The sequence below is a fragment of the Mobula birostris genome, chromosome 2, assembly GCF_030028105.1.
Source record: "Mobula birostris isolate sMobBir1 chromosome 2, sMobBir1.hap1, whole genome shotgun sequence".
Classification (NCBI taxonomy): domain Eukaryota; kingdom Metazoa; phylum Chordata; class Chondrichthyes; order Myliobatiformes; family Myliobatidae; genus Mobula; species Mobula birostris.
The window spans coordinates 171,681,103-171,697,351 of NC_092371.1; the positions used below are offsets into that span (position 1 = coordinate 171,681,103).

Genomic DNA, 16,249 nt, shown 5'->3' on the forward strand with positions numbered 1-16,249 from the left:
CAGAGCAGCCTTGAGTGTCCTATGGACTCGGACCCCACAACCCCTCTGATTCTCCACACTGCCAAGATTCTTACCATTATTCATATATTCTGCCATCATATTTGACCTACCAAAATGAACCACTTCACACTTATGGCAACACACATCAAAGTTGCTGGTGAACGCAGCAGGCCAGGCAGCATTTCTAGGAAGAGGTGCAGTCGACAGGACTAACGTTAGTCCTGACGAAGGGTCTCGGCCCGAAACGTCGACTGTACCTCTTCCTAGAGATGCTGCCTGGCCTGCTGCATTCACCAGCAACTTTGATGTGTGTTGCTTGAATTTCCAGCATCTGCAGAATTCCTCGTGTTTGCACTTCACACTTATTTGAGTTGAACTCCATCTGCCATTTCTCAGCCCATTTTTGCATCCTATTGATGTCCCACTGTAACCTGTGACAGCCCTCCACACTATCCACAACACCCCCAACCTTCGTAGTACTTAAACTTGAACGTGGCCATAGATACACCTTTCCTTCTTTGAATTTATGGGGCTAACCTAGCTTCCAGAAAAAAATAAAAGGTAAGTTTTATCATTGCATTTTCAAAGTGACTTTATTATCAAAGTATATACATGTCACCATATAGTACCCTGAGATTCATTTTTCTATGGGGAATTACAGCAGATACAAGGAAATACAGTGGAGTCAATGAAAAACTACACACTTACAAAGGTGGACATACAACCAATGTGCAAAAGAAGACGAACTCTGCAAATACGATTAATAAATAAATAAATCATATTCGAGAATGTGATTTGTAGAATCTTTGGAAGCGATTCCAAAGGTTGCGACTCGGTTCAGAGTTGAGGTCAAGGAAGTTATCCACTCTGGTTCATGAGCCTGATGTTGAAGGGTAATAGCTGTTTTTGAACCTGGTGATGTGGGACTTAAGACCCCTGAACACCTCATTCCCAACGGCAGCTGTGAAAATAGGGCATGTCCTGGATGCTGAGGGTCGTTGAAGATGGTCTTTGATGGCATGCACATCAAAACATTGCGGCATACAGTGAAGTGCATCATTTGCCTCAAATCAAGACCATAGCACATAGGAGCAGAATTGGGCCGTTCAGCCCATTGAGTGCGTTCCACGATATCATCATGGCTGATCACGGATTCCATTCAACTCCTTGCACCTGCCCTCTCACTATATCACTTGAAGCCCCAGCCAATCAGAAATCTATCAACTTCTGCTTTAAGTATACCCACGGACTTGGCCTCCAACACAGTCTGTGGCAGAGAACTCCACAGATTCACCACTCTTTGGCTTAAAAAAAATCCTCTTTACTTCTGTTCTAAAAGGTCACCCCTCAATTTTGAGACTATGCCCTTTAGTTCTGGATACCCCCACCAGAGGAAACATTCTCTCCACATCCAACTCGGTAGGTTTCAATGAAATCCCCACACATTCTTCTAAATTCCAGTGAGTACAGGCCCAAAGCTGCCAAACATATGTTAATCCCTTCATTCCTGGAATCATCCTTGTGAGCCTCCTCTGGACTCACTCCAATGACAACACAACCTTTCTGAGATATGGGGCCCAAAACTGTTGACAATACACTAAGCAACACACATAAAAGTTGCTGGTGAACGCAGCAGGCCAGGCAGCATCTCTAGGAAGAGGTGCAGTCGACGTTTCAGGCCGAGACCCTTCGTCAGGACAATACACTAAGTGTGGCCTTGCTAGTGTCTTATAAAGGCTCAGCATTATCCCCTTGTTTTTATATTCTATTCTACATGAAATAAATGTCAACATTGCATTTGCCTTCTTTACCACAGACTCAACCTGAAAATTAACCTTCTGGGAGTTTTGCATGAGGACTCATAAGTTCCTTTGCACCTTTGATGTTTGAATTTTCTCTCCATTTAGATAATAGTCTGCACTATTGTTCCTTTTAGCAAAATGCATTATCATACAGTTCCCAACACTGTATTCCATCTGCCACTTTTTCTATCCATCCTTCCAATTTGTCTAGGTCCTACTGCAATTGCATTGTTTCCTCAGCACTACCTACCCCACTACCCATCTTCGTATCATCTGCAAACATTGCCACAAAGCCATCAATTCCACTATCTAAATCATTGATTAAAAAAAATGAAAAGTAACGGCCCCAATATTGACCTCTGAGGAACAACACTAGTCACTGTCAGCCAACCAAAAAAGGCCCCCTTTAATTCTGCCTGTCAGCCATTCCTCTATCTATGCCAGTATATTTCCTGTAACACCATAGGATCTTGTTAAGCAGCCTCATGTGACGCACTTTATCAAACCTCCTGTAAAACTAAGTAAATGACATCCACTGCCTCTCCTTTGTCCACCTGCTTGTTACTTCCTCGAAAAATTCTAACAGAACTGTCAGGCAAAATTTCCCTTTGCAGAACCCATGCTGACTTTGACTTTTTTTTTATCATTAGTCTCCAAGTACCTGGAAACCTCATCCTTAATAATAGACTCCAATACTTTCCCAACTACTAAGGTTAGGTTAACTGGCCTATAGTTTCCTCGATTTTGTCTTCCTCCCTTCTTATGGAGTGGAGTGACATTTACAATTTTCCAGTCCTCCGGGGCCATGCCAGAATCAAGTAATTCTTGAAAGATCATGATCAATGCATCTGTTATCTCTTCAGCAACCTCTTGCATGACTCTGGGATATAGTCCATCTGGTCCAAGTGAATTATCCACCTTAAGACTTTGGAGGTTGCCTAGCACTTTTTCCTTTGTAATAGCAATGGCACTCACTCCTGCTCCCCGACACTCCCAGACCTCTGGCATACAGCTAGCATCTTCCACAGTAAAGACCAAAGCAAAGTACTTAAAAAGTTCATCTTCCATTTCTTTGTTCCCCATTGCTACCTCACTAGCATCATTTTGCAGTGGTCCAGTATTAACTCTCACCTCCCTTTTATTCTTTATATAACTGAAGAAGAACTTTGTATTATCGGCTAGTTTGCCCTCACATTTAATCTTTTTCCTTATAGTTACTTTAGTTTCCTTTTGTTGGATTTTAAGTTTCCCAGTCATCCAACTTCCCACTTACTTTTGCTACTTTATATGCCCTTTCCTTGGCTTTTATGTAGCCCTTAACTTCTTTTGTCAGCCACAGTTACCTACACCTGCCATTTGAGAACTACTACTTCTGTGGGACATATCTATCCTGCGCCTTGTGAACTATTCCCAGAGACCTCAGCCACCTCTGTTCTGCCGTCATCCCCACCAGTATCCCCCTCCAATTCACCTCGGTAAGCTCCTCTTGCTTGCCTTTGTTATGACCTTTTTTCCATTATGATACTGATACATGTGACTTGTGCTTCTCCCTCTGAAACTGCTGTATGAATTCAATCATATTATCATCACTGCCTCCCAAGGGTTCCTTTATATTAAGCGGATTAATAAAATCTGGGTTATTACACAACACCCAATCTAAGATGGCCTTTCCCCTGATAGGCTCGAGCTCAAGCTGCTCTATAAAGCTATCTCATAGGCTTTCAAGAAATTCCCTCTTAAATCAGCAAATATTATGCTCTAAGTATCCCATAAGTGTCGCCACATTTCCGGTGGCAACGTAGCCTGCCCATAACTTACTAACCCTCACCCTTTTCTGAGCAGCAACTGGATGACCTTCGGCTCGAACAGGAGAGCGAGGACGTAATTGATCAAAGTTACAGGGAAGTAGTCACATCGAAGTTGCAGGAGGCAAGTGGCTGGGTGACTGTCAGGAGAAATGAAAATAGGTAGTTAGAGCAGAGCACCCCTGTGGCCATTCCCCTCAAAAACAAGTACACCACTTTGGATACTTTCATTGGGGATGACCGTCTGGGAGAACGCCACGGCCACTGGTTGTGGGCACTGAGCACAGGTCCGTAGTGCAGAAGGGAAAGAGAGAGAAGAAGGGAGCGGTAGTGATAGAGGGCTTGATAGTGAAGGGAACAGAGAGGAGACTCAGTGGACATGAACAAGACACCTGGATGGTATGTTGCCTCCCAGGTGCTAGGGTCAGGGATGTCTCAGATCGCGTCCACAACATTTCAGAGAGGAGGGGAGCAGCCAGGTGTCTTGGTACATATTGGCACCAATGACATAGGAAGGAAAAGCAATGAGGTCCTGAAAAAAGAATTTAGAGAGCTAGGTAGAAGGCTGAGAAGCAGGACCTCCCAGGTAGTAATTTCTGGATTGCTGCCTGTGCCATGCACCAGTGAGGGTAGAAACAGGATGATGTGGTTGAGAAACTGGTGCAGGGGGCAGGGCTTCAGGTTCTTGGATAATTGGAATCTCTTCTGGGGAAGGTATGACCTATTCAAAAGGGACAGGTTGCACCTGAACCTGAGGGGGACCAATATTCTCGCGGGCAGGTTTGCTAGAGCTGTTGGGCAGGTTTTAAACTAACTTGGTAGGGGGATGGGAACAGGAATGAAGGGACTCAAGATAGGACGGATGGTAAAAAAGTAAAGATAGCATGTAGTGGGATTGTCAGTAAGGGCAAACAGGAGTTGGGACTTAGTTGCAGCCAACAGGATGAATATCAAATCATTAGGGATGCAGAATCAGGATCGATAAGGATAGATAAAGGATAGCAAATAAGTTACTCAAGGTGTTGTATCTAAATGTGTGTAGTATAAGAAATAAGGTGGATGATCTTGTTGCAATATTAGAGATTGCCAGGTATGATGTGGCCATCACTGAATCATGGCTGAAGGATGGTTGTAGTTGGGAGTTGAATGTTCGAGGTTACACATTGTATCGGAGGGATAGGAAGGTAGGCAGAGGGGTTGGTGTGGGCCTACTGGTAAAGAATGGCATCAAATCAGAAGAAAGATGTGACAGAGGATCGGAAGATGTTGAATACTTGTGGTTGAGTTAAGAAACTGCAAGGGTAAAAGGACATTGATGGCAGTTATATACAGGCCTCCCAACAGTGGCTGGGAGGTGGACCATAGATTACAATAGGAAATAGAAAAGGTGAGTCAAAAGGGCAAAGGGCAATGTTATGGTAGTCATGGAAGATTATAACATGCAGGTCGATTGGGGAAAATCAGGTTGGTAATGGATCTCAGGAGTGAGTTTGTTGAATGCCTAAGAGATAACTTTTTAAAGCACTTTGTTGTTGAGTTTACGAGGGGATTAGCTATACTGAATTGTGTGTTAAATAATGAACTGGAGGTGATTAGGCAGCTTAGCGTAAAAGAACCCTTAGGAACCGATGATCACAATATGATTGTGTTCAACTTGAAATTTGATAGGGAGAAAGTAAAGTCTGATGTAGCAGTATTTCAGTGGGGTAAGGGATAGTACAGTGGTATGAGAGAGGAGTTGGCCAAAGTAAATTGGAAGCAACTGCTGGCAGGGATGCCAGCAGAGCAGCAATGGTGTGTATTTCTGGGAAAAGGAGGAAGGTGCGGGACATGTGTATTCCAAAAATGAAGAAATACTCAAATGGTAAAAACTGTGGCTGACAAGCAAAGTCAAAGCTATTGTAAAAGCAAAAGAAAGGGCATACAACAAAGCAAAAATTAGTGGGAAGATAGAGGATTGTGAAGTTTTTAAAAACCTTTAGAGAGCAACAAAAAAATTATTAGAAGGGAAAAGATGAAATATGAAAGCAAGCTAGCAAATAATATCTAAATGGATAGTAAATCCAATCTAATCTAATCTAAAAGTTTTTTCAAGTATGTTAAAAATAAAAGAAATGAGAGTGGATATAGGACCACTGGAAAATGAGGCAGGAGAAATAATAATGGGGGTCAAGGAAATGGCTGCTGAACTGAATGAGTATTTTGTGTCAGTCTTCACTGTTGAAGACACTAGTTACTAACACGGTTACAGCATTGGCTGGCTAATGGATAGGAGGCAGCGAGTGGGAATAAAAGGATCCTTTTCTAGTTGGCCAGTGACTGGTGTGTTCTGCAGGGGTCATGGTTGAGACCACTTCTTTTTATGCTGTATATGAATGATTTAGATGATGGAATAGATGGCTTTGTTGCCAAGTTTGCAGATGATATGAAGATTGGTGGACTGGATGGTAGTGTTAAGGAAACAAGTAGGATGCAGAAGGACTTAGACAGATTGGGAGAATGGGCAAGAAAGTGGCAAATGATATACCATCTTGGAAAATGCATGGCCATGCACTTTGGTAGTAGAAATAGATGTGCGGACTATTTTCTAAACAGGGAGAAAATCCAGAAATCTGAGATGCAGAAGAACTTGGGAGTCCTTGTGCAGAACACTCTGAAGGTTAACTTGCAGGCTGAGTCGGTGGTGAGGAAGGCAAATGCCGTGTTAGCATTCACTTCAAGAGGTCTCGAATACGGGAGCAAGGATGTGATGCTGAGGATTTTTAAGGCACTGGTGAAGCCTCACCTTGAGTATTGTGAACAGTTTTGGGCCCCTCATCTTAGAAAAGATGTGCTGGCATTGGAGAGGGTCCAGAGGAGGTTCACAAGGATGATTCCAGGTATAAAAGGGTTATCATACGAGGAACATTTGATGGCTCTGGGTCTGTACTCACTGGAATTCAGAGGGGGGGGGATCTCATTGAAACCTTTCGAATGTTGAAAGGCCATGACAGAGTAAATGTGGAAAAGATGTTTCCCATGTGTGAGAGTCCAGGACAAGAGGGCACAGCTTCAGGATAGTGGGGAGCCCTTTCAAAACAGAGATGCGGAGAAATTGCTTTGGTCAAAGGGTGGTGAATTTGTGGAATTTGTTGCCACATGCAATTGTGGAGGCCAGGTTGTTGGGTATATTCAAGGCAGGGATTGATAGGTTCTTGATTGGACATGGCATCAAAGGTTATGGGGAGAAGGCTGGGAACTGGGGTTGAAGAGGAGGTAGAAAAAAGAGATCAGCCATGATTGAATGGTGGAGCAGACTCGATGGGCCAGATGGCCTAATTCTGCTCTGATGCCTTATGGTCTTATGGTATGTCTTTGGAACATGGGAGGAAACTGGAGCACCTGGAAGAAACCCACACAGTCATGGGGAGAATATACAAGCTCCTTACAGACAGAGTTGGGAATCGAACCCCGATTGGTAAAAACCTGGCATTGTAAAGCAATGTGCTAACTGTTACATTGCCATGCCATCCAAGATCATGCTTACCTCAAGTTACTCATCACAGCTGGGAAGTTTGCAAGCCATCACTGCTGTCTTTCATCATTACAGGGACATACAGGTAATTGGAAGGCATGTCCCAGGACATAGTGGGGCTGATTGACTATGAGAATGAAAGGGAAAATCATAAACACAAGAGACCTTGCAGATGCTGGAAATCGTGAGGAATACACATAACATACTTTTAGGAACTCAGCAGGTCAGGCAGCATCTATGGAGAGGAATAAACAAGTCATTGTTTTTGCCAAAGGCCCTTCATCAGGACTGGAAAGAAAGTGGGCAGAAGCCAGAATAAGAAGGTTGGGTGGGGAAGGAACACCAGCTGGTAGGTAGTAGATGAGACCAGGTGAAGAGGAAGATGGGTGGGGGAGAGGGATGAAGTAAGAACCTGGGAGGAAATGAATAGAAGCAAAAGGAATCTGACCTGAGAGGAGAGTGGACCATGGAAGAAAGGGAATGAGGAGAGAAACTAGAGGGAGTTGATGGGCAGGTGAGGAGAGGAGAAGGGTTGTGAGGGGAGTCAGAATGGAAAAGAGAGAAAGGTGGAGCAGGAAAAATTAAAAGAGCACATTATGTCTTTGTTGGATGAGGCATGAGGATAATATGTAAAAACAAAGATTAGGCTCCATTTAGAGCATGTGTAGTTCTGGTTGTTGTGAGTTTGAAGGAGCCACAGGGTATGCAGCCAGGGATACGACAGGCCACTGAGTCTTCTGCTGCTGTAGAACATCCACTTCAAGGTTCGATGTGTTGTGCATCAGAGATCTTCTGGACAACACTGTTGTACCACATGGTTATTTGAATTGCTGCCACCTTCCTCTCAACTGGAACCAGTATGGCCATTCTCCTCTGACCTCTCTCATTAACAAAGTGTTTTTACCCGCAAAACTACCGCTCAATGGGTGTTTTTTGTTCACCATTCTTTGTAAATTCTGGAGACTGTAGTGTGTGAAATCCCAGAGGATCAACATTTTCTGAGATATTCAAACCACCCTGTCTGGCACCAACAACATGGTCAAGGTCACTTGGATAACATTTCTTCCCCATTCTAATATTTGGTCTGAACAACAACTGAACCTTTTGACCATGTTTGCATGCTTTTAAGCATTGAGTTGCTGCTGATTGGCTGATTACACATTTGCATTAATAAGATGTGTACAGGTGTACCCAAAAAGGAAGCCACTGAATGTAATTCACATCAATTTATTAGGTTTCTGAGGTCATTTTTACAGGGCTGACTTGGTAGCAAATACCACTGTAAGCAGTTTGAAGGACAGAATAATCAGTCTGGAGTAATGTTCCCTCAATTTTTTTTACAGGAGAAATTTTTACATGGATGGTCTGAAACTGTGCGGCACTTTAAATGTTTAAATTTTCAGAAAATTCCAGCTGCAAGACAACAAATGCTATGTGTGTGGGAGCATTTCAGTTGCTGCAAGGCCACACACCCGTGCAGTTTAGAGGGAGCAGTTGTCTGGAACCTACCTTAACCTCTGTCACAATAGCGCAAAGCTCCTCAGCTGACAATGTCTTGTGCGTCACTTGACATCGACCAATTTTCCTCGCTGCCTATTCTGCCTATTCTGTCAGTGTACACAAGAATCCTTCGTGGTCATATCAGGTTCCAGACCAGATCAAGGTGATCCCCCATTGTGTACTGACAATCTGTTCTCTTCACGAACATTGATATTTATTTACACAGCCATCTTTGTAACTTCAAAACTAATTAAAACTTGTAGGTTACCTTTGAAAGTGGTTTGAAGGCTGATTCTCAATTTTATTAAATGTCTACTTGACATGAATCCCTGATTGTAGCTGCTTCTCCCTAACACTGTTTATGATCCAAAAGGAAGGGCATGATGGCATTTGAACATAAAACATAGAACTGTACAGCACCGTACAGGCCATTTGGCCCACAATGTTGTGCCAATCTACAAACGTTTGTATATTATCTACTTCTCCATCAGTTTAACTCTTCTTCCTACACAGCCGTAACCCTCCATTTTTCTATTATCTATGTGCCAGTCTAAGAGTTTTCTTTAAATGCCCCTACTTTATCAGCCTCCACCACCACCCCTGATAAGGCGTTCCACACAACCAGCACTCTGTGTAAAGTATATATCTTTGGCATTTCCCCGAAACTTACTTCCACTCACATTAAATGGATGTTCTCTAGTATAGGCCGTTGCTATCCTAGGAAAAATTTGCAGGCTATCCATTCTATCTATGCCTCATAATGTTTTGTACACCTCCATCAAGTCACTTCTCATACTCAACCTATTCTTATATGATATGCTCTCTAATCCAGGCAACGTCCTGGTGGATCTCCTCTGCGTCCTCTCAAAAGTTTCCACATCCTTCCTAATGAGGCACGGAGCTGAACATAATACTCCAAGTATGGCTAACCAGGGTTTTATAGAGCTGTAACATTCACTCAGTGGAAGGAGTGATATTTGTCTTTCCCGTGTGTGTGTGTGTGTGTGTGTGTGAGATGTTGAAAATGTTGGAACAGTTAGTTTCTGATGCACTGCAGATCAGGGTCTGTCTTTGGGGGCCTTGCTGTTGCTTGCCTGACAGGTGGTGGGAATGCTGATGCTTTATGTGAGAACAAGTGGGGGAGGGGGGAGGTTATGATGCTGCTTGCACATAGGGGGTAGGGGTTTTAGTGGTTCTTATGTTTTTTCTGTCAATCATTCTGTTTTTTTTCTGTTTTGAGGTAGAGAGTGAGAATTTCAGGTTGTATCTTGTGCACATTCTCTGCTATTCAATGGAACTATTGAACCTTGCAGCTCGTGAACACAGTCGCCTGACTAATGAAGGGCAACAAACCATACACCCCCTTAAACAGTCTATTGACTTGTGTGGAAACACTGAGGCATCTTTGATCTTTGATCCCAATATCCTTCTGTACCTCCACACTGCTAAGATCCTGCTATTAACCTTCAAGGAGGTACTAGGGAGGGGATCTTAAAGGATGTTGCTAAAAAGGGAAACATTTTTGGGGAGAAATTTACCAGGCTGTGAGTGTTTTCAGCAGAACAGAGGAGACTGAGAAGAACTAACAGATAGAAGATCTTTCATGGAAATGGTTAAAGCTTGATGAATCATAACATGCTATTAGGGACTGGGATCAGTCTGAGCAATGATTGAACAGTATTGATGCAAAACCTGAATGGCTTCCGGCGGTGAATGTACAAGATCAAATAAATCTGTGCTTTCAGTGCACTTTATCCATGTTCTCAGATGCATTTTACTGTGGTAACATGTAGTTTGATATGTCATCTTATCAGCAGGGCTGCAATGGGAATTTGCTGTAAATAGCTAATTGCATTCTACCCATTCCAAAGATTTTAGAAATTAAGAAAAAGAGAGGAAATATTTATTTAAATCTAATTGTGCAATTCTGAGATTCAGAAGAAAATGTATATTCATATAGTAGTAAGCATCTGAGAGTGTCCTGAGTTGCTCTGCCAATTAAGCATTAGTTTTTTAAAATTTCTATCCAACATAACTGTAGTTTACCTACCACTTGCACCCTCTGCAGGTCCATAATATGGCACTGGGATAACCTCACAAAGAATGCAATAGAAGCATGGGTTCAATACACTCAGTGGCCACTTTACTTGAATTAACAAGCAGGTGTACCTAATAATCTGCCAATCATGTGCGGCAACTCAATAGATAAAAACATGCAGACATGGTCAAGGGGGACATGGTCAAGACTCGTTGTCCAAACCAAACATCAGAATAGGGAAGAAATGTGACCTGCCAATCATATGGGAGCAGCTCAATGCTTTTATCTGATATCTACTTGTATGCATTGAGTTGCTGCCACATGATTGGCAGATTAGATATTTGCACACTTTGATGATGGAATGATTGTTGGCACTAGATAGGGTGGTTTGAGTATCTCAGAGACTGCTGATCTCCTGGGATTTTCACGCACAACACTCTAGAGTTTACAGAGAATGGTGCAAAAAACAAAAATAACATCCAGTGAGGGGTACCTCTGTGGGTTAAAATGCCTTTTTAATTAGAGAGCTCAGAGGAGAATGGCCAGACTGGTTCAAGTTGACAGGAAGGTGACAGTAACTCAAATAAACAAGTGCTACAACAGTTGTGTGCAGAAGAGTTCCTCTGAATGCACGGCATGTTGAACCTTGAAATGGGTGGGCTACAGTAACAGACAGCCATGTTTATCACACTGAGTGGCCACTTTATTATGCACAGGAGGTACCTCGTTAAAGTAGCCACTTAGAATACATACAACACAGGTGACTTTGGTATCGGTTTATTATCGTTGTCCTACTGTTTTATGCTACTGACCATCACTAAGGGGTAATGTATAGTAGCCAATCAACCACCTGCATATCTTTGGGATGTGGGAGGAAAACTGAGCCCTTGGGCGAAACCCATGTGGTTGGAGGGAGAACGTGAAAACCCCACACAGAAAGCACCTAAGGTCACAATCAAGCTGGGATCCCCTTCAGGTTCCCCTTAAATTATTAATGCCTGTGCCTCATATGAAATACTAACAGGCTGATATCTGCTATCTATATTAAATACTATGTAGAAAGTCTCGTATTTTATGCTCTGATAAAGGACTGGATTTTCCTTTTCCATTTGCGTTTCTTTACCATTCAGAATTCTGCATTGATTTTTCTGTCTATATTCAGGTGAGTAAACTTCAATGCAAAATGACTGCAAAGTGTATTTTGTTAGCGGCACTTCTTCAATGCTGTTTCTTCTTTTATTTGACTCCAGGGAATAGACTTGTACAAATTAATGGAAGCTGGTCACTTCATCTGTGAAGTGCTCAACAGGAAGACCAACTCAAAAGTGGCTCAAGCTTGTTACAAGCCTTGACAGGGATCTTGGCAATGCCCTGAAGAGAATTCCTGTTGCAAGTACTTAAGCCTTAATAGTTAATGCTATTATTAAATTCAATACTGTACTGGAGCCTTTCCAATAATGTAATGTGCCATAGTGCAATACATCACAACATTGTATTTCATGTGAGGATACTGAAGTGGAACATGGGTAACAGAATAAATAGTTTTTTTAATGCCTGCATTTAGCTTCTGTGATACAACATAGTTAAACAAGAGATTCTGCAGATGTTGATAATCTTGAGCAAACACAAAATGCTAGAGGAGCTCATCAGGTCAGGCAGCATCTATGGTGAAGAGTCTAAGCTCAAAATGTCAACTGTCTATTTCCTTCTGTTGATGCTGTCTGACCTGCTGAATTCTTCCAGCATTTTGTGTATCTTGCTTCTGATAGTTATGTTTATCAAATATTTCTGGAGCAAAGGAACAAGACAGAGTCAAATAGTTAATGTCTTTAGCTACGTGGCTGAGTCTTCTTGCAACGTGGCCCCAAACACCTCAGCACCATTGAGCGTATCCTCAAGAGTTGGTGCATCAGGAAGGTAGCATTTATCAGTAAGGACTCTTACCAGCCGGGATATGCCCCTTTTGCATTACTGCCATCAGACTGTGAAGCAACCAGTCAGAATATTCTTCATTGTGCATCTGTAGAAATTTGTCAGAGTTTTAGATGGTATGCCTAAAATGCGCAAACTTTGAGGAAGGTAGAGGATGTGTTGTGCCTTCTCTGTGATAGCACTTACGTGCTGGTGCCGGGATATATTCTCTGATATGATAACGCCAAGGAATTTAAAATTACCCTCTCTATCTCTGACACCACCTCATTCTGGCTTCTTCCCTCTTTCCTTTCCGGTCCTGATGAAGGGTCTCGGCCAGAAACATCGACTATTTATTCCTCCCCATAGATGCTGCCTCATCTGCTGAGTTCCTCCAGCGTTTTGTGTGATTGTTACTCTGGATTTGTACCATCAGCAGAATCTCTTGCGTTTGGGACCTGCTCCCTGTTTTGGAGTATCATATTCATAGCCTGGGGATCATACAAAATGCAATGTTAATAATATTATTAACCAAAGTCCATGCAAGTTATTCTGCTGCTCATTGTCTGAAATAAGTGAATGAAGATCTTTTTCTACACGTATTGCCTAGATGTGGACCATCTATTTTACTGCCTCATCCTTGTTATTCATCTGACTCTCAGGGTATTGTTTGAACACCTGTGCCATGTATGCAATGTGTCTTATTACTTGATTAACTCATCCCACAACATAACAGAGAGGTTCCTGTGAGATTATTTTACATCTAAAATAGAGTCTGTGTTATCTGTAGCCTTAAATTTTTGAGTGTTAATCTATTTGACATGAAAGCTTTAAACTTCAAGTTTTTGCAATGTATGAAAGATCTCAGTTCAGTAAATTGAATGTGTTTGTGCTACATTGAGAATGCAAAATGTATACTTTCTATTAAAGATCAACTTAATTCAGTGACAAATTGGATGATGGTGATTATTGATAATAGTCAGAGGCACATTGGAGTTTATTGTCATCTGCACAAATCCACGTATGCACGGGTGCAATGAAAAGCTTACTCGCAACACCATCGCGGGCAAGAGCATCAGATAAATAGCAAAGTGGGAGGGAAGCAACTGTTCTTGAACTTGGTGTCATGGGACTTCAGGCTTCTCTACCTCCTGCCTGACGGTAGCTGCCAATTCCATGAGGGCTCCACTCTGGAGAATTGTGTACCACAATTGCAGATCAGGGCATTCCAGAGTTCAGAGTTCCATTCTGGTATGGTTCTGTATGCTCTCCCCGTGGAATGCATGGTTTTTCCCCAGGTGCCTTGGTTTTGTCACACAGTCTAGAGATCTACCAGTTATTGTTTGCATGAATCTTCCGGTCAAGATGGCGCCTGTGTACAACACTCCTCTGGTCGACATCTTCTAGATAGATCATGAAACCATCTTTTTCACTCGTACGTCTTTATATTTGCCTCTTGTCTTGAATGTGATTCTGGAGCTGTTGGAGACTGTGTTTTGCTGTTTGGAGATTGTTTGGGTGCTTCAGCGTTCTGTATTCTCAGAAGATTCCAGGAGGCAGTGGGGACAATTCTCGTGGTGAGAAGGCTGCAGGAAGGCGCACGAGCTCATGTTTGACCCCATTTTGCTGATTAAAGCAACGAGGGCAATTGAGACATCAAGGCGAGTGCGGAAGTTTGGAGATTACTTGGGTGTTCCAGTGCTCTGCAGTCTCTTGAGAGGATTCTGGGGGGCAGCTTGCATGAACCTCATAGCAGAGAGGCTGTAGGGCTGCAGCCAATATTTGGCTCCGTTTCACCGATTAAATCTCCCATTGTTCGCTGATCAAAGCACTGCGGGAGATTGAAGCATCGAGGTGAGTGCAGAGGGCGAGTGGTGGCTCCCTGGCTTTTGATTGGTTGCTCAGTACCAGAGAGGGAAAGGGCTGCTGCTGCTCCTGGGCACAGAGAGTATTGTCCAGTTTTTTCCCCGCATTTTTGACTATATATTTGTCTATTTTATAGTATTATACTTTTTATATTGTGTTTTTTCCCCCATATCTTAGCAGGTTTTTATTTGTACAGGAGGAGGGATTTGGGGCTTGATATGCCTGATCTGCTTTGTTTGTTTTTTTTTTTGTGCGAGGGCAGGGATGTGGGGTCAATGTGCCTGATCAATTTTGCTCGGTTTTTGTGTGGGGGTGGGGGAGGATTCAGGGGATGATGAGCCTGTTCCAGTTTTGTTCGTTTCTTTTACGGGGAGGTGGGATTAGGGATTTGGGATTGATGATGGTGCTGCCTTTCTTTTTTTTTTCTTGGTTCATGGCCTCCTGGAGAATTGAAGAACTTCAGAGTTGTATACTTTGATAATAAGTGAACGTTTGAACCTTTGATTAGTAGGTTAATTGGTCGTTGCAGATTGTCCCATGATTAGGTTAGGGTTAATTGAGTTTGTCAGGGGTTGCTGGGGAATCATGGATTAAAGGGCTGAGAGAGCCTACTCCACACTGTATTGCTAAATAAAAAAAATTAAATATATAAATTCTTAAAGATGATAGCTTTATTTGTCACATTTACACTGAAACATACAGTGAAATGTGTTGTTTTTGTATCAACGACAAACGCAGCTTGAGGATGTGTTGGAACAGCCCGCAAGTGTCACCAATCTTCCTTCGCCGACATAACACACCAGTAACTTACTAACACTAACCATTACATCTTTGGAATGTGGGAGGAAACTAAAGCACCCTGAGGAAATCCATGTGGTCATGGGGAGAACATACAAACTCCTTACAAGCAGTGGTGGGAATTGCACCCACCCCAATCGTACAATTGTGCTGTAAAGCATTGCATTGATTGCTATGCTATCGTGCCGCCCCAGTTCACCTTGATACACTCCTCAATTATACCAATGGAATATATACCTGTGTATTGTATCCAGTCAGTAATGGACACAATAAAACAGTTTGTTGTTACTAACACAATCTCAAGATACTTTAAAAATGTATGGGAGAACTTGTGTGAAGGTGGATTACCATGAATGGGAGCAGGTCAGGTCAAGTCATTCGTAACTCAGGGAGCCTTTGTCCCAAGTAATCTCTTACATATCAAGGCATAGACTAACAATTTTGTAACATAATGAGCAGTTGAAACTGACCTGTGCATTGGCAGATAGCATTGTGAGATCTGCGAAAAAAGTCAACGCCAAAATTCAAAGTAAGTGTATTATCAAATTACGACTATGTAACCATGTACCATCTTGAGATTCATTTCTTGCAGGCATTTACAGGAAAATGAAGAAATACAAGAGAATTTATATTGTACATAAATAAAGACTGACAAACAACCAGTGTTCAAAAGATGATAATTGTGCAAATTTAAATTTGGGCACCATAGTAGCGTAGCTGTTAGTTCAACGTGTTTACAGCTTGGATGTTTGAGTTCGGAGTTCTGATTCTGTCAGTCTTTAAGGAGTTTGTACATCCTTTCCATGAATGTGTAGGTTTCCTCTGGGTGCCCTATCTTCCTCCCATGCTACCACATTTTGATTTGCTTTTTAGTGGGTTCGGCACAGCACTGTGGGCTGAACATCCTGTTCCTGTGCAGTTTTATTCTATGTTCTATGTTCTGTTTCGAAGACCTATCGGTTAGTAAGATAATCGGTCATTGTAAATTGTTCTGTGATGAGGCTGGGGTAAAACA

The 16,249-nt window shown here is 42.4% G+C and overlaps 1 protein-coding gene across 2 annotated transcripts in view; it reads left to right on the plus strand.

Annotated features, from left to right (window-relative positions):
* hmgcll1 (3-hydroxymethyl-3-methylglutaryl-CoA lyase like 1) overlaps positions 1–13,369 on the plus strand; it is a 109,808-nt gene extending 96,439 nt beyond the window's left edge. For both annotated transcript variants that reach the window (XM_072278236.1, XM_072278245.1), the window contains one exon: positions 11,910–13,369. In XM_072278236.1, the coding sequence (XP_072134337.1) occupies positions 11,910–12,011 (102 nt within the window). In that variant the 3' untranslated portion in view covers positions 12,012–13,369. The remainder of the gene's footprint in view (positions 1–11,909) is intronic.
* Positions 13,370–16,249: the final 2,880 nt, after the last annotated feature.